The 27,840-nt window shown below is 41.9% G+C and overlaps 1 protein-coding gene across 1 annotated transcript in view; it reads left to right on the forward strand.

The window, feature by feature from the left end:
- The first annotated feature begins 9,042 nt into the window (after positions 1-9,042).
- slc27a2 (solute carrier family 27 member 2) overlaps positions 9,043-27,840 on the forward strand; it is a 48,570-nt gene continuing 29,772 nt past the window's right edge. The window contains exon 1 of the mRNA XM_084335600.1: positions 9,043-9,526. Coding sequence (XP_084191726.1) covers positions 9,052-9,526 — 475 coding nt within the window. The 5' untranslated portion in view covers positions 9,043-9,051. The remainder of the gene's footprint in view (positions 9,527-27,840) is intronic.

Genomic DNA, 27,840 nt, shown 5'->3' on the forward strand with positions numbered 1-27,840 from the left:
AAACATAAAAAAATTAAATAAAATAAGAGGTTAGAGAGTGTCATGTTCTCATACTTGGATAAATGGTAATGTGGTTATTTTTCCATCGTGTTTTGTATTGGATAATACAAAACACTGTCTTTTACTACTGTCTTTAACTATTATGCATTTTGCTACTAAGTAATCTACTATGCAATATACTACTACTGTGCTAATATGTCTATACTACTATGCACTCAAGTTTTACCATTCCTGCTGACTTGTTGTACAGAAGTCGCTTTGAATAAAAGTGTTAGCTAAATGACTAAATGTAAATTAAGCAATATTGTATTTACAATAGTTGTTTGTGTTGTCAGTGTATAACTATTGGAACACTTGATGTGAAGGTGTTTGGAAATAGAAAGAGATAAATACTGTATTTTCCTTCAGTATTAATGTATTAAAGCCCCAATCCTGATTCTATTTATTTATTTTATCCCAAAAATGTGTGTGGTATATTCACGTACATTTAGCTTCAAGAGTTTAACGAGTACATAGAAAATATGCTTATTATAACTTTTTTAAGCCATTGTAAATCAGAATGTAGGTCTATTTTATTCCAGTGTTTACTATAATTACCAATGTAAACAAATATTTTACTGCCACAAGATCAAGAGCTCAGTCGATCAACTAGAGATTGAAAATATGTCAAATTCCGGGTTGTTTTATTGATGTTTGAATTGCAGATTTGACTTTTAAATATTCATATTTGTCACTTGTAAGTACAGATAACGTAGTATTTATGATTAATTGTGTGTGTAATAAATGGGATTAGTCAATCATTACGATCATCAACTACTTGAATAGACTATTTTCTAAATGTATTAGTCAAGTAATGTTGTCATTATCTAACTCTCAGTATGTCTGAACAGCAACATCACTGAAGCAGCCCAGGTACTTAAGTACTTTTACTTTTCTAAACCAGCATAACTGGCTTAAAGGGAAACTACACCCAATTTAAGAATTCATACAGGGGGCGCCAGGGTGGCGCACCACGTACAGCACTGCGGTGCAACACGGCCATCCCGGGTTCGACTCCCGGACCCGGCGACCTTTGTCTTCCCCCATCTATCCTCCCATACTTCCTCTCTCTCTACCGGACTGCCTGGAAGAAAACCAATAAAATATCTACCAAAAACATAATACAAAAATTCCTCTGGTTTAAGAAAGTTCAAAGGTTCAAGGTCCAAAAATATTAGTGAGAACTAACAACCCTCTGTCTCCCTAATCCAAAAATGAGAGTATCTTAAACTCAAACTTGTGATGTCATCAAGTATAAAGTCTGGAGCTGCTCCATAGACGATGTATTAGGAGAGATCGTAAAGGTGACACAGAGCAGGGGGATATACAGGGACATTTTCTGTTTCAGGCGTGAAAACACTCCTGCTTTAAATACAATTTTGAATAAATTAAAACAAAATCAGTCTCCCATTCATTTTCAATGAATGAGATCACAAGTTTGATTTTCTTATCTGGTTTCTGGCTTTGGGAGAGAGTAGCTCATGTTCACACATGTTGATTGAACTTTCCTAGACCATGAATATAACATTGGAATTCTTAAAGGAAAACTCCAACATTTTGGGAAATTTGCTTATTTGCCATTTACCCTGGAGTTAGACAAGAAGATACATACCTTTTTCTTCTCTGTGCATGCAGTATAGTAGGAAGACGTTGGGAACTAGGCTAATGGAGGAACCTACTTCCAGTGACTGACGCTAAGCTAGGCTAACGGTGCGCATCTTCCTACTCCTACTGCATGCACAGAGAAGAAAAAGGTATGTATCTTAACACTCCAACATTTTGGGAACCCTGGAGTTAGACAAGAAGATACATACCCTTTTCTTCTCTGTGCATGCAGTAGGAGTAGGAAGACGCTTGGAACTAGGCTAATGGAGGAACCTACTTCCAGTGACTGACGCTAAGCTAGGCTAACGGTGCACGTCTTCCTACTCCTACTGCATGCACAGAGAAGAAAAAAGGTATGTATCTTCTTGTCTAACTCCAGGGTACATGGCAAATAAGCAAATTTCCCAAAATGTTGGAGTTTTCCTTTAAGTGAAAGCTTTGGGAGCTTTTCTTAAAGGGAAAATCCACACTCATTTGCAGTACATTTAAAGGTGCTATAGATAACATTCAGCCACTAGATGTCACACTAGATCACCAGCATGTCATTTACAGTTTTTCTCAGTCGCTTTGCTGCATTTCTCACATCACTATTTACATTTACATTACAGTTAGTGCATTTCTCAAAACAATTAGTACAAACTGCAAAACCTAGTTGATAACCTGCAAAAGCGTGTCACTTGCTCAAAATGGATAGTTCCTTCTTCAAAAGCAAGTATTCATGTCAATGAAAGTGTCAGTGTCATCCAAATGAAAAGTCCTGACACCATTTATGAACAAGATAGTCAAATGGCTTTCATGTTTTCATTATGACAGATCACTCTAAGTGTTTTCCAATGCAAAAAAGTCAGATCTTGGTGACACTACCTGAAAATGCTCAAGACAGCACTAAACACTATTTGACATCTACAGTTACACATTACTGTACACATTGTAATATTCCCTCCTTGTTGGTCTGGGACATCAATGGTTGCTCTCTGTCCAATGTGATTTCTTCCACGCCTTCTACCTTTTGCCAGATTGAAACCCGCCTCATCAACGTATAATGTGTGCAGCGGTTCCCTGGTACACGCTTTATCCCAGAAGAGAGAGATAGAGAGAGAGAAACTATATTCCTGTGTAACATAATGCATTTTGGACAACATATTGTACAGTATGAACTGTCATGTAAGTGTACTGCATGGCACTACACAAAGTAACCAGTTTACAGCACTGAACATTAGAGTATGCATAGAACACATAAATGTTTTACTTGTACAGTGGCGGATCTCCTTCACTCTGTCGCTGTTCCGGTCAAATGGCACATTGTACTACAATTGTTTCATGCGCATTTAATTTCCCCTGAGCACTCTGTCAATTGTAGCGATTGAAATAGATTCAATATTCCCAAAAATATTGTCATCCTCTATAACAGCGCTTTGTATCTCCCAACCTTATGGCATTGTTTGCAATCACCATTGTACAAATGGCTTCCTCTTGTTGCGGAGTAAAAAGGGGCCCTCTTCCACCTCTGCGAGGTTGTCTTGCAATCCTATGTGGTTCAGAGTAAAATTACAGTAATGTACAGCAAACATGAGATATACTGCTTTACAGTAACCCATATTACTGTAGTGTACAATAACAGTGCTTCCCACTTGTAAAATGCTGCAGTACAGTACCATACTGTAAATATGGCAAATATTTACTGTAACACTACTTTACACTACAGTAAAGCTGTCTAAATGTAAAATGTAAAAAGTGACGTTCTTGTCCCACTGCAAGCTTCATGTATGACACAATGGCAGTAGTGCAGTGCAGATTGTTTAGTGCTGAATTACTGTCCAGTATACACACCTGCTCTCCTGATGAAATGTTTGAATACAGTAAGCGCTTGCATGAACGGCATGACCAGACCAGTGTGTGGAACTCCAACCTCCCCCGACAAATGCATGGAAGATCATAGGGGTGAAAGGTCACCCATCCATGCAGTCTATTTTTGAACAGGCTACTCCAGGGCTATTCAACTGGCGGCCCGCGGGCCAGATCCGGCCCGCGGGATGATTCTGACCGGCCCGCCAAAGATTACATGATAATAATAAAAAAATAAAAATAATAATAATATTTTTTTTATTTTTTTTTTTTTTAACTTTTTTTTTTATGTCAACGTTAACACGCACAATTGAGCCAAAAGTCACTCAATTAATGACAGATTTCATTGAATTGAGGGAAAACTTTGCAAGTCGATTTGATGAATTTGACATGTCCAGAGAATTGATGCATTTTGTGAGCAACCCATTTGCCAATGTAGCTGCTATTTCCACAAAAGGACAAGAGTTCCTTGCATCACTTCACATTGATGAAGGTCTCCTGCAACTTGAAATAATTGACATGCAAGCATCATCTGCTCTGAAGCAGGCACTTGAGAATGAATCCACCACAACATTTTGGATAAAGTGTATTCATGTCAAGACATTCCCCAAAATAAAAACGCTGGCAATATCTGTGCTAACAATGTTTGGCTCAACATACACCTGTGAATCCAGTTTCTCTCACATGAATGCCATTAAAACAAGCAACCGTGCCTCCTTGACAAATGAGCATTTGCATCACTGTTTGCGGGTAGCCCTCACTTCCTATGAACCCTCTTTCTCTGCCATTGCCCAGTCAAAGAAGTGCAATCGCTCTCATTAGATGTGTGTATGTAGGCTAGGCCTGTCTGCCCCCCACCCCCCTGATGTTTGAGAGTTAAGAGTGGACAATAAGTGCTAATAAGATGCTGTGATTTGCTGTTGTTGCACAGACATGAAGCACTTTTTCATAAGCTCAGCTGCACTATAAATGTGTTTTTTTGTTCAAGTGTTGATGTTAGAATGTTCAGATGCACATCATGCACTTGTTTGTTTTTTATTTTATTTTTATATTGAAATGTTGAAGAGGAGATGTTGCAGTTGTTGCACAGTCATAAATGAAGCACTTTTTGCAGGAGATGTTGCAGATGTGGCACATAAATGAAGCACTTTTTTTTAAAAGTATACTACTTTTGCAATGTAGTTAAATAAAAGTTGTGAAAATGTGGTTGCGTGTTGTGTCAAGTGTACATATATTCATAGCACGGGGAGGCGCCGTGGCAGTCCGGCCCCTGGCCCCTTGGGTTTCTGACAATGTGGCCCCCTGAACAATTTAGTTGAATAGCCCTGGGCTACTCTAAGGCAAGCCAATAGAATAGTCTCAGACCCCTCCCATGTTTTACATGCCGAGTATGAGCTACTGCCCTCTGGGAGGAGGTTTAGAGTTCCACACGACTAAACAGGTTTAAAAACTCCTTTATCCCGATCTCAGTTAAACGTTTAAATAGTGCCAGATAAATGTCTGCCAATTATCGAATAACCGATTAGGTCGTTATATTATCGATATTCGATAATCGAAATTTGGTTATACTATTACTATATATATGTGGTGTTGCCAGAGATCCTGCTGTGCAGGTACTTTATTTCACTGTATACTTGTATGCCGTGACAAATAAAACTCTTGACTTGACTCTTGACTTGACTTATTGTATCTTTTATATTGTTTATCTCCTCTGTTTGGAGTCAGTTGCGTCATGTCTGTATGTATGTGTCTGTGGCTGCAGTATGGGTGTAAGCCCAAGACAAATTTCCCAGCTGATGGGACAATAAAGTTACTCTTGACTTGACTTGAAAAATACCTCGCGGAAAAAAATCTAATATACGAATTCCAATCTGGCTTCAGAACATCCCACTCCACTGACACATGCCTTCTCTATTTAAACGACCACATCAAACAAGAGGTGGACGCGGGCAAATACTGCGGCATGGTCATGCTGGACCTGCAAAAGGCCTTCAACACTGTCAATCACACCATTCTGATTGACAAGCTAAAAGCAATTGGTTTTGATAGTCTATCAGTGAGCTGGATGCAATCCTACCTGGAGGGGAGAGAACAGATGGTGGAGGTAAACGGTACCCTATCCCCCCCCTCACAGTAAGCTGTGGTGTTCCACAAGGAAGCATACTAGGTCCGCTACTGTTCCTAATTTATGCAAATGACATGTCGTCAGCTTGTGACTGCAACTTGTTCCTGTTTGCGGACGACTCAGCCCTGCTGGTCTCTGACAAGAACAAGTTACAGGTTGAAAAAACCCTCAGCTCAGAACTAGGCAAAATCTGCATATGGCTCGCTGATAACAAACTATCATTACACATGGGCAAAACAGAGTCCATTCTCTTCGGTTCAAATAACAAACTCAGCAAGACCGACGGCTTCTCAGTTACAGTGGGTGACAATATTGTCACAAGGAAAGAAGATATTACCTACCTGGGTTCCATCCTAGAGGCAAATCTTTCCTGTGACAAAATGGCATCCAATGTAATAAAAAAAGTCAACCAACGAACTCGATTCTTGTACCGGATCTCCTCACTGGTAAACAAGAATACCAGGAGCACTCATTCAAGGGTACTACGACTATGCTTGCACCTCATGGTACCAAAGCACCTCAAAGGCGCTAAAAACAAAATTACAAACATCTCAAAACAAACTGGTCAGACTACTGCTTGACCTTACTCCTAGAACCCACCTCACCCCTGCCCACTTTGACAACCTAGGATGGCTTAGAGTAGACGACAGAGTACAGCAACTTGCAATGGGCCTGGTCTACAAGATACACTACACGACCAAGGTACCCATGTACATGTCAAAATACTTCCCAAAGGTCAGTGAATACCACGATCACAACACCAGAGGGAGCTCCACAAATCATGTTAAACCCAGATTTGGCTCAAACAAGGGACTAAACACGTTTCGCAATTATGCCACATCAATGTGGAACGCCCTAACCAAAGCTGTAAAGGAATGTGAATCACTACCCACTTTCAAAAACACTCTCAAAAAACACCTACGGGAGACTGCAATTCGAAACTGGCCCCTGTAAATGTCCTAACACAACCCCCTCCAATGTACAGTAAATTACCAAGTATGGTCTAGTCAATATTCCAATGTACAGTTTTGTTTGTATAGTTGTACAGTGTCCAACCCCCCCAACCCCTCGCCCCCTAACCCCCCCCCCCCCCACTCCTACGCAACCCCCCCCCCCCCCCCCACCCACCCACCGAACTACCTCCAATGTACAGTTCCCCCCCCCCCCCCCCCCTACCCAATCCAATGTACAGTTTCTACGCCAAATGTATATACTCTTTTTTTCTGGACTCTTTTTGTATCACAAACAGTACTGGATTTGCAAATCTGGTATGTCATAAATGTATAGATGTAGCAGTACTGTCTATCTGTATGTCATATATCTGTTACGATGAATTGAAAATGGGGGACCCTGATGTAAACAAGACGAAAGTCTTTCTCTGGTCTGCATCCCCTTAACAATTGTATGTATTGAGCTGTACTGTACTGTACCCATTCTGCAATCTGTTAATAAAGTTTTCAATCAATCAATCAAACTCTTGAAATCAAACTCAGCTTCTTCTATGCAACAGTAGAGTCTGTTCTCCTACAGTATATGGCAGGAATGCTGGATCCTAAAGCCCACGCAGCAGAAATCCCTAGATGGGTGCTACACCAGAATGCTGCGTGTAGTGCTTAACATCAACAAGCATGAGCATGTCACCAACGCAAACTTTTATGGGGGGGCGCTAAGGGTGAGCGAGAAAATAGCAGCCAGGAGAATGAGGCTGGCAGGTCACTGCCAGAGACACCAAGAGCTGCCAGCCAGCAAACTTGTGCTGTGGGAGCCTCAGCCAACACACGGGCATCGATCACGAGGATGTCCCACACTAACATACGTGTACGTACTCAAGAAAGATGCGGGAGCAGGAAGTACCGGTGAGCTAGCCGGATGCATAGAGGATCGGGATGACTGGAAGCACCGATAGAGGGCCCTTCCGAGGACGACCTAGATACTGTAGATAGAGCGCGGAGGTATTTAAAAAACGTAATTGAAAAAAAAAAATGCCACTTATAGCACCTTTGTGTATCAATAATGACTGAACTGTCCCACATAATTGAAATCATGATGAATTGAAAATGGGGGACCCTGATGTTTGATTGATTGATTGATTGATTGATTGATTGATTGAAAACTTTATTAACAGATTGCAGAATGGGTACAATACAGTACGGCTCAATACACACAATTGTTAAGGGGATGCAGACCAGAGGAAGACTTTCGTCTTGTTTACATCAGGGTCCCCAATTTTCAATTCATAATGACATTAATGACATACGCAACATACAGATATATCATGCCATTTCTGACATACTGTACATGACATACAGGTATACAGTACTGTTACATTTGTGACATACAAGATGTGCAAATATACAGTACTGTTAAACAGAGATCCTAACAGAAAATATATACATACGAGGGGGAGGAAACTGTACATTAGGGGTGGGTGGGAGGGGGGGGGTTTGTACATTTACGGAGGCCAGATATACTTTGTATATGTAAACAAGACGAAAGTCTTTCTCTGGTCTGCATCCCCTTAACAATTGTGTGCATTGAGCCATACTGTATTGTACCCATTCTGCAATCTGTTAATAAAGTTTTCAATCAATCAATAGTACAATGTGTGTAAAGCTACAGCCAAACAAATGGTCACGTTTAAAACACACGCCCATTTTAGAGTGATTGACAGGTTCTCGATTTTACAGTGCATCTGGAATGAATGAATGAATGAATGAATGAATGAATGAATGCATGAATGAATGAAAACTTTATTTAACAGATTGCAGAATGGGTACAATACAGTACGGCTCAAGGGGATGCAGACCAGAGAAAGACGTGTGTCTCGTTTACATCAGGGTCCCCCATTTTCATTTCATAGTGACATTTATAACATACAACACAACATACATGATGACATCATGACATTTATGACATACAACACAACATACATGATGACATCATGACATTTATGGCATAGGATAGGGACATACATGACATACAGGTATAGTACTGTTACATTTGTGATACGATATGCAAATATACAGTACTTAACTTGTTACCCATATAGATCCTTACAGAGAATGTATATTATGTTGGGGAGGAGACTGTACATTCGAGGGGGTGGGTGGGTGCACTGTGTTTCCATTTGTCCTGTCTCTATTTCTACCGATTCTGCTCTTTCCCTGCGAAAGCGGTCCGTGAAGAATAATTAGGAGATGGGCGTTTTGCCTTAAAATATAATAGACACGAGTGAAAAGAAAAATCAAACTTTTAAGAGTGGGTTTTAAAACGCTGCATCTGGCAGCCAGAAGACTTTCAGGGGCTTATTTCTCGAAGGGAGGAGGGTAACATTCACGAGGAGGACCGCCTACTGTGTTGCTTGAACTTTGTCACAATTTTAGATTTCTCGTTACCTTCCATCACAACATGTCATTATAACCAGCGCAGCCAACAAGATGTACGTCTGGTTCACGCTTATAGCCGGATTGGCAATTTTGCCTCTTCTTCTGAAAACACTTTTCCCATATCTCGGCCAAGATTGTTCATACACTCTGAGAAGTCTGCAGCTCGGTATCCGACTGACAATGTACAAGAAGATAAAACCGTTCTACAGCATTTTGGATTGCTTCTTGGCTGCAGTGAGGAGACATCCCGAGAAGATATTTTTGCATTTCGAAGGGGAGACGTATTCTTACTCGGACGCTGATAAGCAGAGCAACAAGTACGCCAGAGCTCTGCAGACGCACGCCGGCCTGCAAGAAGGGGACACGGTCGCTCTGTTCCTGGGGAACGAGCCTTGTTATGCGTGGGCATGGCTGGGCCTGGCCAAGCTGGCCTGTGTGACCGCGCTGCTCAACTACAATATCAGATCCAAGGCTCTAATGCACTGTTTCTCATGCTGCGGGGCCAAAATACTGATCGCTTCTGCAGGTAAAACCCTATGCATGCATCCCCCTAGGTTTTCTCTTCAAGATGTTGGTGTATGCCTTCGATTCACTTGATAAATGACGGCAGCTGAAGTAGTTTCAAGTTTTGTTTTATTTGTCACATATATAAAGTACATGCACATTACAGTGAAATGCTTGGTTCTGTATGAGCCTTCTGCGATTGTGCTTCATACAGTAAAAGAAATAAAGGCCAAACACTATACATACATTTAGTCATTTAGCTGACGCTTTTATCACATTTAGTCATTTAGCTGACGCTTTTATCCAAAGCGACTTACAAGTTCTGTACGACAAGTCATCACTCACTGTCAGGCAGGGCACAACTCTATCAGCTGAGTAACAATGTTCATCAAAGTGTGTTGAGTGCTACAGACAGTGTAAATATATACAATATACAAACTAATGTACAACCTAAAGTACAAAGTGAAGTACAAAATGCAAACAATAAAAGTACAAATGCAAGCTTTTTAAAATGCAGAAATGCAAGAATGGGGTACAATGAACTTAGCACCTTGGCTGATTCTCTGTTACACTTTAAATATTGACAGTAGCTTGTTTGCACTAAAAAAACCTCTGATTTGTGAATTTATATCACTTTAACAATTCGGAAACTTAACCCCTGGCTTTACCCTTAATTAAAGAAGCGTAACTTATGTATAAGCAGTCACTGGCATTGCCATTTATGATCATCAAGTAGCTTATGATTTATGAATTTAGTGGGCTGACCCCTATTCGTCGATTAGTCGACTAATCGGTCGAAAGGAGCCGTAGTCGACTAGCCAACCTCTTAGTCGAATACAAAAAATATATATATTTATAAATATTTTTTATTTAATTTTTTATCATTCTTTCCAAAAGAAAAGAGGCCTAGAAGCATGGCTAACGCTAATGGCACGCATACCAGAGGCTAACTGCCTACGAAAACAGGCACAGAGTCACTGAAAGAGGATTTCACCCATCTAATTAACACACTAGACTAGACAAATATCAAGATGTATCCATCAGTGGACCAATTGCATGCTTTTGCCGAGGACAAGAAGCCTTCAGTCGACTCCTTCAGACATTAAGCACCCCCCACAGCCCAAATGGAATGATAAAAAAAAAATATAATAATAATAAAAAATAATAATTAAAAAATATTATACTTTATTTTTTTAAATTTTTTGTCGACCAATAGTCGACTAACGGCAAATTTTGGCCAATCATAGTCGACCATCCAAATCCTTAGTCGGGGACAGCCCGTTTCACAACTACAATGAACAATAACAAAGGTTATCCTATAACCCTAGTTATATGATTACTGGCAAAGCGTCTTATTTCGCCTATTGGACTATGCTCGTACCTATGGTGCATGTTGAAAAAACCTTTCTTGCACCTAGCATCTACCTAGCCATGCCCACTTCCGGTATTATATAAATCAAATCAAATCAAATCAAATTTATTTATAGGGCCCAACAACACACGTTAATGTCCCCATGGGCCATACAGATCTTCTTTAAACAAGTCAAGAAGAAAACATAACAATAAGTCAAGAACAGAACAAGAACACCATAAGGTGCAAACATTTTTAGATGGATGCAAATAAATGAAAGAATGCAAGCACTCCCAGACATACCCCACGCGAAGGTAAGGTAAAACTCACTAAAACCTAACAATAGGGAAAAAAAGCTCCACAGGCAGTGTGGAGGAGAGAAACCTTAGAAGGGCCATTCAAGGGGGGATCTCCCTTCTTAGATGTTGGTGATAGTAGTGTTGCAGACGGACAGTTGGTAAGCATGCACTCATGTGTGTAGTGGCCATGGTGTAGTGGCCATGCTCACCTTTCCAAGTCTGAATTTCACGTGAAAACAGTCAGGGGTCCTCAGGGCCGAAAAGCAAGATGCTTTGCCAGTAATCATATAACTAGGGTTATAGGATAACCATCGTTATATTTCATACTGGCTCCACGTCTTGCTTCACCTATTGGACTAATGGGCGGAAAGCAAGGCGTGTAGCCCTGATACCCCCTGAGGTCCCCTCACAACCACCAAAGCGTGGAGGGTCCTAGTCCCACACTCGTCCTAATGAGGAGCGGATGGATAGAACTACGACACTATGCGTAATAAGGCGCAGCTTCCCTAAAACGCTCAACGTGAGTAGACCATGCATAATAAGCCCACCGTCCACATCACCACACATCCCTGCTAACACACTAGCAGCGGGATGCAGAAGAGGTCCCAGCACTAAGGACCACATGAGAGACAGAGCTCTCAGTCATGTCCATGAGATAGAACCTGATGAAAGGACCCGGGGAGGACCATGAAGCCGCATCACAGATGTCCTCCACCGAGACCCCTCTAAGCAGGGCAGCAGAGGCCGCCATACCACGGGTGGAATGCGCTCTGATGCCCGCGGGGGGAACCTGTCCAACCAAGGTGTAACAGGGCAATGCCCTCACTAGTGTTGTCAAAAATATCGAAGTATCGATACATATCGATACTGAATATTTAAAACGGCTTCAATACTCATTTCCCGAAGTACCGATACTTTCTGCAGTATCGGTACCAGCTGGCTTGCTCCCGCAAGTTGTTGACAGACAGACGTGCTGCCAGAGCCTTGCCCTTCCGCCTCCTCCTCCTCCTCGCTCAGAGCAACAGACACAAGCTGCTGCAGCCTCCTCGTTGGAAACGGGGTAGTTGTGTCGAGTTCATGCGTGTACTGGTGTAGTGGGCTCGGCTTGACGTTACTCCGTTTCCATGAAGTAATAGGTGGCCAGCTAGCTAGCATTAAGCTAACGGAGGAACGACAGCTAACGTTAGCTAATAATAGCGTTGTTTACAAACTGAAGACAGGGCTGCGCTGCCCGGCTGTGAGGGGGAGGAGGAAGAGAGAGAGAGAGAGATTTCTCCGGAGCTATGCTCGGAGCATTTATTAACGCAATGTTGTTGAAAATGTAACGTTAATAAATGCTCCGAGCATAGCTCCGGAGAAATCTCTCTCTCGCTCTCTCTCGCTCTCTCTCGCTCTCGCTCGCTCGCTCGCTCGCTCGCTCTCTGGTCATAACTAGAAAGGTGCGCTCAGTATACCTAAAATCTCCAGCAGCCACTCTCTCTCTTTCTCTCTCTCTCTCTCTGATCTAAAGATAAACAAAGGGTTTTAAAAGTGTATTTATCTTCTCGTATAGTACCAGAGAGAAGCTGAGGAAAATCAACCAGCAACAAAAGCAAAATTTGTTAAAAAAAAAAATATATATATATATATATTACAATAAAAAAAAAATATTATAATTTGTTTTTTTTGGTATTGAAAGTATCGAAAGTATCGATACTTTTCAAGGTATCGTATCGAAGTCGAAATTCCAGTATCGTGACAACACTAGCCCTCACACAACCAATGTGACACGCATTGTTTTGACAGCGCCTTACCCTCGTTAGGGCCACCGTGACAAACAAATAGTTGACTGGTAGCCCTGAGGTCCTGTGTGTGCTTAAGACATATCGCAAGCGCACGAATGGGACACAATAGGTGAAGGCTCTTTTCCACCTCACCTGCGTGAGGGGGGGGGGGGGGCGTGGAAAGCCTTTAGCACAATAGCCCCGGAGCGATAAGAGCTCCAGACAATTTTTGGCACAAAGGCTGGGTCGGGTCCACAGAGTAACACTGCTATCATCCCCCTGTATAGACTGTAGAGCCATATGAAATCCGTTTTATTTTTTTCCAAATTCCATTTTATTTTTTTCCAAATTCCGTTTTTTCCGTTTTAATATTTCAGAATTCTGTATTTTGCTTTGTACGCTCATTTTACCATCAGAAATAGTGTCTAATAAGTGGGAATTAATAAATGTCCACAATTTAATAAGATATAACAGTCCATTTAATAGGGCCGTCTTAAATACTTTGAAGCTTCGAAGCTTCGTTCGATGGGCATGGGATTCGAATATGAAAATAAAATTTGATTATTTAAAAAAAAAAAAAAATTATATATATTTTAGCAAAATCAACTCTGCCTCTCTTTGTTAACTACAACAAGCAATGCTGTTTGTTATTTAAGATGACGGACTCGGCACTGACAGATTTGTGTTCATTGTGCTGCTTTTATAAAGCCTCAAATGACGGCTTACAATATTTCATGAAAGCAAAGTGTTTTGTTTGTCTAAGATTTTAAAAGGTTTAAACTTTACAGCACTGACAAAGTTGAACAAAGTGCTGTACAAGTTCCACAACATAAAAAAAAAAAAGTAAAAAAAAAAAAAAATTTAATTTTAAATTTTTTTTTATAGTGGATTCCATTTTTATTGCTCAATTCCGCGATTCCGTCCGCGATTCCGTGATCGCGGATTCCATATGGCTCTAATAGACTGGTACTCTGGTTGACCCGAACAAGCGCATAACTCACCCACGCGTTTAGCGGAGGTGATGGCCAGGAGACACGCAGTCTTGAAAGACAGCTGATCCAACGGCTTATGCTTGAGAGGAAAAGGGCACTCAATAGTCTAACCAGGACTAATTGGAGGTCCCGGCTAGGGGACAAATCACGTCTTAACAGGCTTGAGACGCTGTGCGCCCAGCAGAAAACGTTTTACAAGAGGGTGGCTGAATAGCGGCTTGCCCTCGAAGCCTAAGTGACATGAGGATATAGCCGTGGCATATACCTTCACTGTCAAGGCAGAGAGCCTATTCAAGATAGACTGAAGGAAGGACAGGACCGAGTTCAGAGGACATGACATCGGGTCCAGACTCTCAGCCTGACACCACTCTTGAAATATACGCCACTTCCCTGCATAAACCGCAGTAGTGGACGGAGTGCGCACTCCGGATGGTATTAATCACATCAGCATTAATACCCATCCTTTCCAAATTCAACCTCTCAGCAGCCAGGCCATCAGATGCTGTCCCAAGACAGGCGGCCGAAACAACGAGCCGCGTGCTTGAGAGAGTGCTCCCCGAGACCATGGGATAGGCCATGGTGGAGCCACTAGGAGTTGAATTAGGACGGGGAACCAACAGGCTGATCCCCGGTCCGGCACAACCAGGATCAGAGTCCTGTGTTCCCGACGTACCCGCTCCAACAGCTGGTATATCAGGTGTATTTGTTAGCAATGTTTGGTGCTCTTGTTTTCGTTTACAGTCCGTGTTTGTCCCAGTGCCAGGCCAGCCCGGCTGTGCCTTTCTTTTGTTTTGTATTTTGGTTGTGAGTTAGTAAATTACCCTTCTCTAAGCATCACCCTTCGTCTCTGCCTCCGCTCTTTCTTCCTTGTCTGCAGTGCATACTGTGTTCTCACCTTCATCATCACCCCCAATCGTAACACCCGCCCACCAGTGCACCTCTCGCTGAGCCCCACCCACCAGTGCACCTCTTGCTGAGCCCCACCCACCAATGAGTGCACCTCTCATTTCCAGTAACCAGCTAGTGTTACTCAGTTGCATGATTTGCAGACTTCTGGTTGGGCAGTCTCGTTCGGTTTTCAACTATGGACTAAGAAGCGTAAATGCTAGCGTTTTCTATTGGAAACAACTTTTGTATAATTTGTACTGTGAAAGCATGAAAGCACTTGTGAGTTGTGACTCACACACATCCTGAAACGGCTACAAGAGACGACATAAAACGTATGTGTACATGCCTTCATTCATTGGCGTCATGACATATTTATTACCAACTATAGCATGCTGCGGACATGTTTCTTTCTAATCTTATGAAGTGCAACGCAACTCCAATCCAGCAAGAATGAATGTGTGTGAGAGAGAGAGTTTTTCCCAATTTATTAGGATCAAACATCTTGCCAACAGAGTCAGAAAAGCCACAAAATCCCAAAAGATATTTTGGCAGGAGACACCAAACAGAGTTACAAGTGGAAACGGCTCTATGGGGATAGAAGTGACCTTTAGACAGTATCAGTATCAAGTATCAAACACAGATTCCCAGAATTCAGAGAGAAAGTGACACAACCAGAAAATGGAGAACAGAGGCGTGTGTCAGGGTAGACTTTCACAAGCTTCACCCTTCAACCAGTGCACCCTGTGGGTCACCTTACATTGCAACACCCCATGTCCAGCGCACATGGAGGAATGATGGATTCCATAGAGAATTAGCATCCCTACCTATTATAATATAATTAATAAAATGCCATGGTTCTAGGCATATTCGATTTGTTGATAAGTGGTAATAGTAGTTTTGAGTTTGGTGTGAATAAAGGAAAAGTGGTAGTTTTCCTGTAGATAAATGATAAAATTAAGTCACCTTTATCTCAGAGCTACTCTGCGATAAAGCTACTAGATGACATGGCAGAGGAAAGGTTCTCTAGTGCAGTGGTTCTCAACTGGTCTAGCCTCGGGACCCAACATTTTCCTTAGTCATTAAGTCGCGACCCACATTTTTTAACGACTATGATTTATTTAAAGAGACTATCTGAACCATCCAGCCTGGACTGTTCTATAAACTGCAATCTCAACAACGCCTCATCATTTACACTGGACGTTGTCGCTCCACTGAAGGTTAAGAAGAAGTCAAGTGGCAAAATCTCCCCAAACAATAGCACTGTTGGTCGGACTAAGAGAATCTGTAGAACTGCTGAACGAAAATGGAGGGAAACTAAGCTCACAGTTCACTGCGATACGGGTCGCAAGAAAGGACTACTTTTCTAAGGTTATTGATTGATTGATTGAAAATTGTATTAACAGATTGCAGAATGGGTACAATACAGTACAGCTCAATACACACAATTGTTAACCCTTTCACTGCCGCACTACCAAATGGTTAACCCTTTCACTGCGACAATACACAGAAGGTTAACCCTTTCACTGCCACACTACAGAAGGTTAACCCTTTACTATCACACTACCGACGGTAACCGGAGGGGGGGGGGATTGTACATTGGAGGGGGTTGGGTTTGGACATTTACAGGGGCCAGTTTTGAATTGGGTAGTGATTCACATTCCTTTACAGCTGTGGGTAGGGCGTTCCACATAGATGTGGCATAATTGCGAAACGTGTTTAGTCCCTTGTTTGAGACGAATCTGGGTTTAACATGATTTGTGGAGCTCCCTCTGGTGTTGTGGTCGTGGTATTCACTGACCTTTGGGAAGTGTTTTGACATGTACATCAGGGTTAGAAATAAAAAAATTAATTCAAGGGCTTTTTTTGCCCCCCTTAATTGATTTTCGGGGGCTTTTTTTTGTATTTTGGGGGCACGGTTTAGTGTATCTTGTAGACCAGGCCCATTGCAAGTTGCTGTACTCTGTCGTCTACAGACCTGGGCATTGTACGGCCCGCGAAAGATTACATGATAATTAAAAAAATAAAAAATAAATATTTTTTTTAATATTTTCCTTTTTTTCTTTTTTTTCTTTTTTTTTCATGTCAACGTTCACACGCACAATATACGCTTACCTAGGATTTTACTTGATTCAACAACAAAGCAGTCGGGGCAAGCCGAAAACGGTCGAAAGTGTGGTTATTTGAAGTTTAGATTTTTTTTTCATAACTGAGGTAGGTAGATAAAATTTTTAGAGACTAAAGTACAGAAAAAAGGTACCGTTGGGTACCGGTATCGATTCACAGGTACCGGTACCGTATCGGTTCAAATGTGAACGGTACCCATCCCTACTGAACACACAACTGCAGGGCAAGGGCATTTTTGCTCATGAAATGCATAGCCATGTGAAAGCCTTCATGACAAAGTTGCAATTAATTTCAAGGCAACTAGACAGCAACAATCTCAAACACATGAAAACCCTGAAAGAAGTCAAACCATCAGCTGATCACCGGCACAGGTACTCATCCATGTTGGGAGCACTGCATGATGAAATGTCAAGGCGTTTTCAAGATTTCAAAAAGATTGAGGATGAAATGCAGCTGGTTTCCTCTCCCTTTACCTGCAGTGTTGATAGTTGTTCAGCTTGAACTCATTGACCTGCAGTCTGATTCACTACTGAAAGAGCACTTTAAGTCAGCATCACTGCTAGAGTTCTACTCTGCTCTCAAGGAGGAGAACTTTCCAAACATGAGGAGACATGCTCAGAAGATGTTGGTTCTCTTTGGATCCACCTACATATGTGAACAGACATTCTCAGTTATGACGTTTACCAAGTCCAGGTACAGATCCTCTCTCACTGATGAACATCTGGCAGCTGTGCTTCGCATGTTAGGGTTTGAAACCGACCTCAACAGCACGGCACAGACAGGTAGTTCAGAGTTAGCCAAACACTAGGGCGTATTTATTACAGAATCAAAAAGAGCCAAATAAACAAATCTGAATCAACAAAAAAGGAGAATGCCTTCGGCAGAGTTGTCTGCGGCTCTGCAGATCCTCCCGGTGTTAGAGGTGGGGAATCGGCGTAGGCGCCGCTGCGGCTCTGCAGATACTCCCAGATCCTACTCGGAGTGGAAACGGAGAGAGAGAGAGAGAGATCAACAACAGTCCAACAGTACACAGAGGCAGTGCAGTTCAGTCCTCCCTTAGCTGAGTCCACTATGAAATACAAGTGACTTGATCTTCGGTGTAAACTACACACAAGTTAGCTGAGTCCATTACAAAACAAAAACGGTATTTCTTCAGTGTTATCCAAACACACAAAAACAGATAATCCAAAAAGGCTTGTTTCCAAAACTCACCAAAGCGCAAACGCGTAAAGCGGGCAACGAGGCGCAGCTCCAAACGGATGATCAAGATATTCACCAGCGGCGATCCAAAGATGTCCTGGAGGGAAAGTAGACGAGGCACAACAACGGGGGGGGAAGAACAGGCAGTAGCAGTAGTAATCAAACCGACCCGACAACGATTGAAAGAAGGTCCGAGTATATGAAGCCTCTGGAGCGCTAATCACAAACTACGACAGGTGCGTGATGGAATTGGTAATCGCTCCTGAAGCGTGTGGCGGGGAATGCACCAATCAACACAGTACCCTGAAGAAGCGTGTGGCGGGGAACGAGCCAATCCTCACAGAATCCTCACAGCATCTCCACCTCAGACATGCAACCTGACTTTGATGGACTTGTTAAAGCTCAACAGAGACTGGATTTCTCACACTGAATGAAAAAAAAAGAACTGAAGAACACTCAAATGTGGAAATATAACAAGTGAAATGGGACACTTGATATTTTTTTTTCTTTGTTTTGCACAGTTCTGAAAACATTAAATGTTTAATATAGGCATGTAAAGTAAAAAAGGCTACAAAACTGGGACACTTTTCTTTACACAGTTCAGTGACATGTCTTGTTTATTTTTGCTATAAGATGATGTGATGTCTTTAGAAAGCTAAGAAAATCCTTGTTTCAATAGTATATGAAACTCAAAATGCCCTTTGTTATTAATGTTTCACATTTTGTTTATCATTTTGGAAATAAATTCTATTTGAATAAATGATATTTTTGAAAGCTAACCTCACCTTTTAATTGCCAAATAATAACATACACTCTTACCAGGGGTCAAAACAATGCCATTTACTCCTTTTTATATAGAAATAAAATTTATATTATGCATAATTGAGTTTGGAATTTTGGCCCGGCCCTCCAACATATTTTCAGTTGCTCATTCGGCCCCCTGGGAAAAATAATTGCCCACCCCTGACTCTAAGCCATCCTAGGTTGTCAAAGTGGGCAGGGGTGAGGTGGGTTCTAGGAGTAAGGTCAAGCAGTAGTCTGACCAGTTTGTTTTGAGATGTTTGTAATTTTGTTTTAGCGCCTTTGAGATGCTTTGGTACCATGCAAGCATAGTCGTAGTACCCTTGAATGAGTGCTCCAGCCAGAGTCTTCAGGGTATTCTTGTTTACCAGAGAGGAGATCCGGTACAAGAATCTAGTTCTTTGGTTGACTTTTTTTTATTACATTGGATGCCATTTTGGCACAGGAAAGATTTGCCTCTAGGAGTAGGATGGAACCTAGGTATCTAATTTCATCTTTCCTTGTGACAATATTGTCACCCACTGTAACTGAGAAGCTGTCGGTCTTGCTGAGTTTGTTATTTGATCCGAAGAGAATGGACTCCGTTTTACCCAGGTGTAATGATAGTTTGTTATCAGTTTTTTCAACCTAGGAAAACTAAGCTCACAGTTCACTGCGATACGGGTGAACTAAGGTTATCACAGAGAATGCTGGAAACAATATTATTCTCTTGATATTGACCAGCTACTCAACACTGATTAAATTAAGTCACCTTATCTCAGAGCTACTCTGCAATAAAGCTACTAGATGACATGGCAGAGGAAAGGTTCTCTAGTGTCATGAGACTATCTGAACCATCCAGCCTGGACTATTCTATAAACTGCATGGTTGAAAATCTCAACAACGCCTCATCATTTACACTGGACGTTGTCGCTCCACTGAAGGTTAAAAAGAAGTCAAGTAACAAAATCTCCCCAAACAATAGCACTGTTGGTCGGAGAGAATCTGTAGAACTGCTGGGCGGTTACGTGGCGTAGTGGGCAAGGCGCTCGCCACGAAATGCTGGAGATGCTGGGCTCGTCAGTTCGAGCCCAGCGCTCCACATTTGCTTTCAGTTTAGCTGGTCGTCCGTACTAATACACATTGGCCGTATTAGGGGGTGGGAAACTGATGGGTGGGGATCGGGCGTTGTGGACAGCGACTCCTACAGGTCGGTTGGTGCGCCTGCGCAGTAGAATCAGGAAGTGTCGGGGGCAGCGTGAGCCTCCCACGCGTTACTCCTCGCCACTGAGAGATCGAGCTGCGCAGGTGAAAAGATGCGACTGCTGTTACCTCAAGTACCGGAGGGGACTTGTGCTATGTATGACTTAGTCCACATTGCAGCCGGCTTGTGGGAGGCAAGAAACAGCGTCCGTGACAGGGGAGGGTTGAATTGGATGATACGAAATTGGGATGGGAGAAAATATAGAAAATGGGAGAAAACGTGGATAAAAAAAAAAAAAAAAAAATGCTGAACGAAAATGGAGGAAAACTAAGCTCACAGTTCACTGCGATACGGGTGAACTAAGGTTATCACAGAGAATGCTGGAAACAATATTATTCTCTGCTATTGACCAGCTAATCAACACTGCCCCCACCTTTCTGTGGTCCTCTGCATCAAAATGTGAAGAACTTTGCTGATCAGTCCATCACCAAACTGCTCTACTTAGACTCATCAAACCTGAACTAGATTAACATTAACAGCCTAAAGACTCTTTGAAAACCATGTTTCAGATTTTAAAATGGTTGATTCCACAGTATTTTCCTCACAAAGGAAAACCAGGTCTACATCAAAAACCACCACAGTACTTAGATTCATCAAACCTGGACTAAATTGTGGGAGAACAACACATGCTAGAGCTATACAAATAATAACAAATAACAATAATGTGGTGAGACGAGAAGCGCGTGAATGTTGTGAGCCTAAGAAGTACGAGACTGAATATTGTAGACTGAATATTGTATTGTAGGCTGAATATTGTAGGCAGAATATTGTAGGCTGAATATTGTAGGCAGAATATTGTAGACTGAATATTGTAGACTGAATATTGTTGGCTGAATATTGTAGGCTGAATATTGTAGACTGCATATTGTAGACTGAATATTGTTGGCTGAATATTGTAGGCTGAATATTGTAGACTGAATATTGTAGACTGAATATTGTTGGCTGAATATTGTAGGCTGAATATTGTAGGCTGAATATTGTAGGCTGAATATTGTAGACTGAATATTGTAGGCTGAATATTGTAGGTGTTGTGGCGATTTGGAAAATACAGGAATGTAAAAATGTGAAAACATGTGAAAATGTCCCACCCAGGATGTGAAAAGCAGCTCCAGCTTCTGGACATTCTGCAGTTCACTCCTACGAGCCGCCTCTACGCCTGTACGCAACACATGTTTATGACAGCGGAGTGAGGAGTTCACTTTGCCTACGTTCACACTGCAGGCAAAAGGCAAATCAGGCCCAAATCAGATTTGTTTTTGCTCATGACGGTGTGAACACGCACTGAATCTGATCTTTTCAATTCTGATTTGGGCCACTTTCATATGTGGTCCTAGATCAGATACAGGTCTAATTGTTTTGCAATACGACCTCAGTCGCAGTGTCAGTAGTGACAACATAACTATTTACAACCAGTGTCAGAGCGAGCACACTCAAGCAATTCTGAGGGCTCAGAGTGCACACTGGACGGACGCTCTGACCGAAGAGTCAGTTTATCAGAGCGGAGCAGATTTTCAGAGTGAATTTATTAACTCACCTTAACAAGGGCCCTATGAAATCTGTTTAATCTTTTCCTGTTTTCGGATATGAATTTTTCTGTTTTCGGATTTCTTGGTTTTTAATTTTCCTGTTTTCGAATTTCATATTTTTTCAAATACAAAATTATGTTTTTAACTAACTTTAATAACAGTAGATCTGCACAGTGCCAGTGCAGTTCAATGTTCAGTGCCAGTTCAGTTATGAGGTTTCTTTTTTTTCAATTCAGTTCAGTTCAATGCAGTTCAACTGCGAGTGCAGTGCAATAACTAAATTCATGCTTCTCCCCATCTCTGGCTGACATCACCATTGTGCTTTCCTCAGTGAGGGATTCTCTTTTGTCGGTCAGCAGCGTTTTGTACTTGCTGAAGCTTCTCTCTGTATAATTCTTTTTTACGTTTAAATATCAACATTATCTGGCCATCCTCAGTAAATACTATCAAACTCCTCTGACCTCTGGACCAGAGTTGGGACGGGCGCGCATGCACACACACACACACTTGGCTTATATGCGAGCGCTCATTAATAAGCAGACTTTTTTTAAATAATTATTTGTAGCATTTTTACTGGTCACACAGGACTGACAGAGGAGAGAGCGAACGGGAGGAGATGTGGGGAAGACATGCGACAAATATCGCAGAGAGCGGGAGGCGAACCCAGGTCGGCCGCGTAGGTGTGCGAGGCACTATGCGGTGCGCCACGAGGGTGCCCTCATTAAGCAGACTTAATGATTTTAGAATATCATTAAGTCAACTATCCAGTTCGTTTTTATAGTGTAACGTTTGACTACTTGAAGGAGAGAGAGAGAGAGAGAGAGACTTGTTACGCGCGATGCTAGTCAGTGACTTGTGGCGCGTGCACTGCGCTCCGTTGTCTCTGAATGGATTTGGTAGCTTTTTTCTGCGTCTCCGTAGACCGTGCCGTGCCACCGTTTTAAAGTCGTAGTGAAGATTGATTTATATGAAAACCGATTTATGAATAATTTAGCTAGCTCGCTAACATTGTTTTTTGGGAAGTTAGCTTATTTGCCATCTACCCTGGAGTTAGACAAGCAGATACATACCATTTTCTTCTCTGTGCATGCATTAGGCTTGCCTCTACATGCTACAGCAACTTCAAAGCAACTGCACCACAACATCGACAAAGCAACGGTGTTGTAGACACTCTGCATTTATGCTTCTGCAACATCGACGCGCAAAGTTAGTTTAACTAAAGTTAGTTTAGGTTCGTGTTAACGTTAGATAATGTACAAAATAAACGTATTTCCGGTGCTTTTAGACGTCGCTCTTTTATTTTGAAATCCCCCGACCGGAAGTATTTGTGATGTATTCTGCTTGTGTAACTTTAGGTTAGTTTTAACGTTAGCTGGCAGCTACAGGCACTCGAGGTCGAGGAAGAGCTGCTGAATTTAATCGGCAGGAGGAGAGAGAGCTCGTCAAAGCTGGATATATCCCTGTGGCTGTGGTTGTAGGCACGAAAATGCAGCTCGAACTACCTGTTATATTAAATTAATTGATTGCTGTTTAACAACTTGTCCGTGTCCAGTCCTTTCGAACTGCCCCACCGTCCGTTCATTGTAAACAATGATGCATGTAATTATATTAACGTTACTGTGTGTTGTTGTAGCTATGTTAATAAATTCTGAATGGCATTAACGTTAGTTGGGTATGATAGAGCATTGAATAGCATCAAGTTCAACGCTAGCTGGCTGGCTACAACAATGGCGGATGGTATTCCTCGCTGCGGGACCAATATTATTATATGACAGCCCCGCCCCCATTCACTACCAACCAATCACTGCTACGCAATATCAACGCAACGGTTGTTTAGATTAGATTTGGGTGAAAGGTACGCAACGTCCTCGCAACACAGTCTACAAGACCCTCTAAAACAAGCGTGTTGAAATCGCGCTGATGTTGTGTTGAAGTTGCTTTGAAGTTGCTGTAGCATGTAGAGGCCTTAATGGTGCGGCTGTTCCCTAAGCCTAATACATGCACAGAGAAAAAAAGGGTATATATCTGCTTGTCTAACTCCAGGGTAGATGGCAAATAAGCTAGGGCTGGGCGATATATCGAGTATACTCGATGTAGCGCGGCTTGTTCTACATGAGATGTAGTAAATTACTATATCGTGAACATTGAGTATATGTTGTCACGTTGTGGCTGAGATGAGACTTGCTTTAGCGCAGAGCTGTCCTCTCATTTCATTATAGACACAGACCAGTGCGGACCTTAAATTACATGCAATTGTAATTTCATTAGACACAGACTAGCGCAGACCTTTAATGACCTTTAATTTAATTGACGCGAGCAATGGGCTAACGTTAGCTGCTAACTAAGTTATCCCATGACTAGGCTAAGCTAACTAGCGTTAGCTGCTAGTGCTAACCCTGGAAACGCTCAAAGCGGACTCCACAACACTAGTTCCATTCGTGAGGAAAGGGGGTGGGTTATATTGACGACGCTTGACAACAGAGGTTTAAACATAACTTCATAAATATTGGTTATTCGTTTCTTTATATCAGGCATCTAGTTCCCATCTCCGTCTGTTCAACTCTTCCTGTGTTGACATTCGAGTGTGACATCATCACCTACGGCAGCTTAGACGCTCAAAACGCAAACCTAGAACAAAACCCGAGGGGGGGGGGGCTGGCTCTCTTGCGCGTTCTCGCCCTCTCTTGATTGATTGATTGATTGATTGAAAAGTTTATTAACAGATTGCAGAATGGGTACAGTACAGTACAGCTCAATACATACAATTGTTAAGAGGATGCACACCTGAGAAAGACTTTCGTCTTGTTTCCATCAGGGTCCCCCATTTTCAATTCATCATATGACACACATGACATACAGATAGACAGTACTGCTACATCTATACATTTATGACATACCAGATTTTCAAATACAGTACTGTTTGTGATACTAAAAAAAATCCAGAAGAAGAGTATATACATTTGACATAGAAACTGTGCATTGGGGGAGGTTGGGTAGGTGGGGTGGGGCTGTACATTGGAGGTGGGGGGGGGGGGGGGGGGGGGTGTTGGGTAGGGGGGGGGGACACTGTACATTGGAATACTGACATACATTTGACATAGAAACTGTACATTGGAGGAGGTTGGGTAGGTGGGGTGGGGTTGGGTGGGGCTGTACATTGGAATACTGACAAAGCCATGCTTGGTCTTTATTGTACAACTGGGTTAGGACATTTGTAGGGGCCAGTTTTGAATTGCAGTCTCCCGTAGGTGTTCTTTGAGAGTGTTTTTGAAGGTGGGTAGTGATTTACATTCCTTTACAGCTTTGGGTAGGGCGTTCCACATTGTTGTGGCATAATTGCGAAACGTGTTTAGTCCCTTGTTTGAGCCGAATCTGGGTTTTACATGATTTGTGGAGCTCCCTCTGGTGTTGTGATCGTGGTATTCACTGACCTTTGGGAAGTATTTTGACATGTACATGGGTACCTTGGTCGTGTAGTGTATCTTGTAGACCAGGCCCATTGCAAGTTGCTGTACTCTGTCGTCTACTCTAAGCCATCCTAGGTTGGCAAAGTGTGCAGGGGTGAGGTGGGTTCTAGGAGTCAGGTCAAGCAGTAGTCTGACTAGTTTGTTTTGAGATGTTTGTAATTTGGTTTTTAGTACCTTTGAGGTGCTTTGGTACCATGAGGTGCAAGCATAGTCGTAGTACCCTTGAATGAGTGCTCCTGCCAGAGTCTTCAGGGTATTCTTGTTTACCAGGGAGGAGATCCGGTACAAGAATCGAGTTCGTTGATTGACTTTTCTTATTACATTGGATGCCATTTTGTCACACGCTCTCTCGCTCTCTCTCTACATACTAACTGCTGGATAGTTGATGATATAAACATTTAATTTCATTATCTGAAATATTCTAAAATCATTAAGTCTGCTATAAGCCATTATCCCTTTGTGTGTGATTATTATTTTCTCACAGTAGTGTACTATATATATATATACATATACATACATATATATATATATGTGTGTGTGTGTGTGTGTGTGTGTATGTGTTTGGCTAAAGTGGATAGAAAACACAGTACTGTGCAAAAGTCTTAGGCACCCAAGAGTTTTTATATAAATTGTCTTAGATGTAAATACTTTTTTGTATTAGTGTGTCAGTAGACTACTCTTAGTACATTTTCATTTAATTATTTTTTAAAGCATCTTCATGGTTTAATAATGCAAACATATGTTGCAGGGACTTATTATAATCATCATATTGGCGTGACTGTATGCATCAAAGGGTTAAATCAAGCATTTTAAAGTGCTTTAGAGGAAATGTCTAAATATCGCGATATATATATAGTGTATCGTGATATGGCCAAAAAATATCGCGATATCATTTAGAGGCCATATCGCCCAGCCCTAAAATAAGCTAATTTCCCAAAAAGTTGGCGTGTTCCTTTAAGGCTTGCAGTGTGAACCAATAGCATTATATGCAGAGCTGCAGAGCCCGGCTTGTACTGTGTGTGAGGGCTTGTACTGTGTGAGGGCTTGTACTGTGTGTGACTGTGCGTTGTGTGACATAGCCTTTGTGATGTGTGTATGGAGTGAACACTCCTATGCAGAGCTGTCTCTACACCTGCAGGTCAAAGCTGGCAAAACATGTTTGACAGCGGAACGTCCTTCAACCGTGTGTGTAGGAGTGTGTAGTGACCGAGGACAGTTCATTCCATGTTAGTGAGCCAGGACTGTTTGATAGTGAGGTGGAAGGAATCGGCCTGTTCAGATCAGTGATATGCAAGTCGAATCAAGCAGCGGCTACACCTTTAACGTAACAGATGTATAGTCTCATTGTTGTTTTATGACAATTTATTTATCACTAACCTGTGAAACCTTTATACGAGCGATGGTGCCTGCAATCAGGTTAGCAGATGGCAACGTAGATACCCAGACCAGTGTCTTGAGTTGTCTCAGTATTGCAGGAGATAACCGTACCTGTATATCATTGTTATTTATCTGGATCTTTTTTTTTATCAATGTAATTAAAATCAATACAATATTACTACTTGTAATGGCTTGAATTAACTTAGGACTAAACCACAATAAACTTACAAGCCATGAGGATGCTGAAACCGGCTAGATGCGTCTGGTTGAAGTGTAGGCTACTCGTCAGATCAATGATAGAATTTCCACAAGGTCCATTGCAATAACAATAATACTCCACAAGTGTATTTATTTACACCACAAAATTGCCCAATGCACAATTGATTGCATGAAAGATATAAAGCAAATGGTACTACCTTCACAAGTGAACAAACACTACAAACGACATGACGTGACGGTCAAAACTGTGTGCTCTTGCCGTCGGTGTTGTGCCGAATTCGGACTCCCTGCCAGAATCCGCCCCCCCTCGGGTGAACGCGCTTACACTCTATCAGCCTACCCAGCATGTAATATGTTCTTTGTTAGAACTCAACTTGTTATTATTGGCGCATAGATTGCCGAAATACGGGAACGTTTTGATTATATTTATATTTAAAAGGCTTTGACATTGTAAAACGAAATAAGTGGAGTTTCGAAGCTATAAGCAGAATATACACGTCATAGGAACACCCACACGATATAGCCTAGGCTAGCTGTATCCAGAGCGGCATTAGGTGCTATGTATGCTTTTCATTCATTTAAGACACATTTATTGCAAGGGTTTTGTATACACATAAACTCAACAAATAACCTGTTCCCCTTGCAATGCGTTTTTAATTCTTTCTTTCTTTTTTTTTTATTATATTTTTTTATGTTTTTGTAGATTTTTATTGCTTTTTACTACCAGGCAGTCCGGTAGGCGTGTAGCTTTATGCCAAGCAAGCAGTGCAAAAATTTACCGTAGTGGCATGCAGTAATGCGCCTTTCATTTTCCGCCGCCCAGCGCCCAGGTCGCGCGGAAATAGGCTGTCTATTGCCATTCTCTTTGACAAACTCTAACCTTAACCAGCTCCTTAACAACGCCTAAACTTAACCGTTCTAACCTTAACCAACTCCGAAACAATGCCTAACCTTAACCTTAACCTTAACCATGCCTAACCTTAACCATAGAAATTATATTGCCATTCTCTTTGACAAACTCTAACCTTAACCAGCTCCTTAACAGCGCCTAAACTTAACCGTTCTAACCTTAACCAACTCCGAAAC

The sequence above is a fragment of the Notolepis coatsorum genome (assembly GCF_963971535.1).
Source record: "Notolepis coatsorum genome assembly, chromosome: 18".
Lineage (NCBI taxonomy): Eukaryota > Metazoa > Chordata > Actinopteri > Aulopiformes > Paralepididae > Notolepis > Notolepis coatsorum.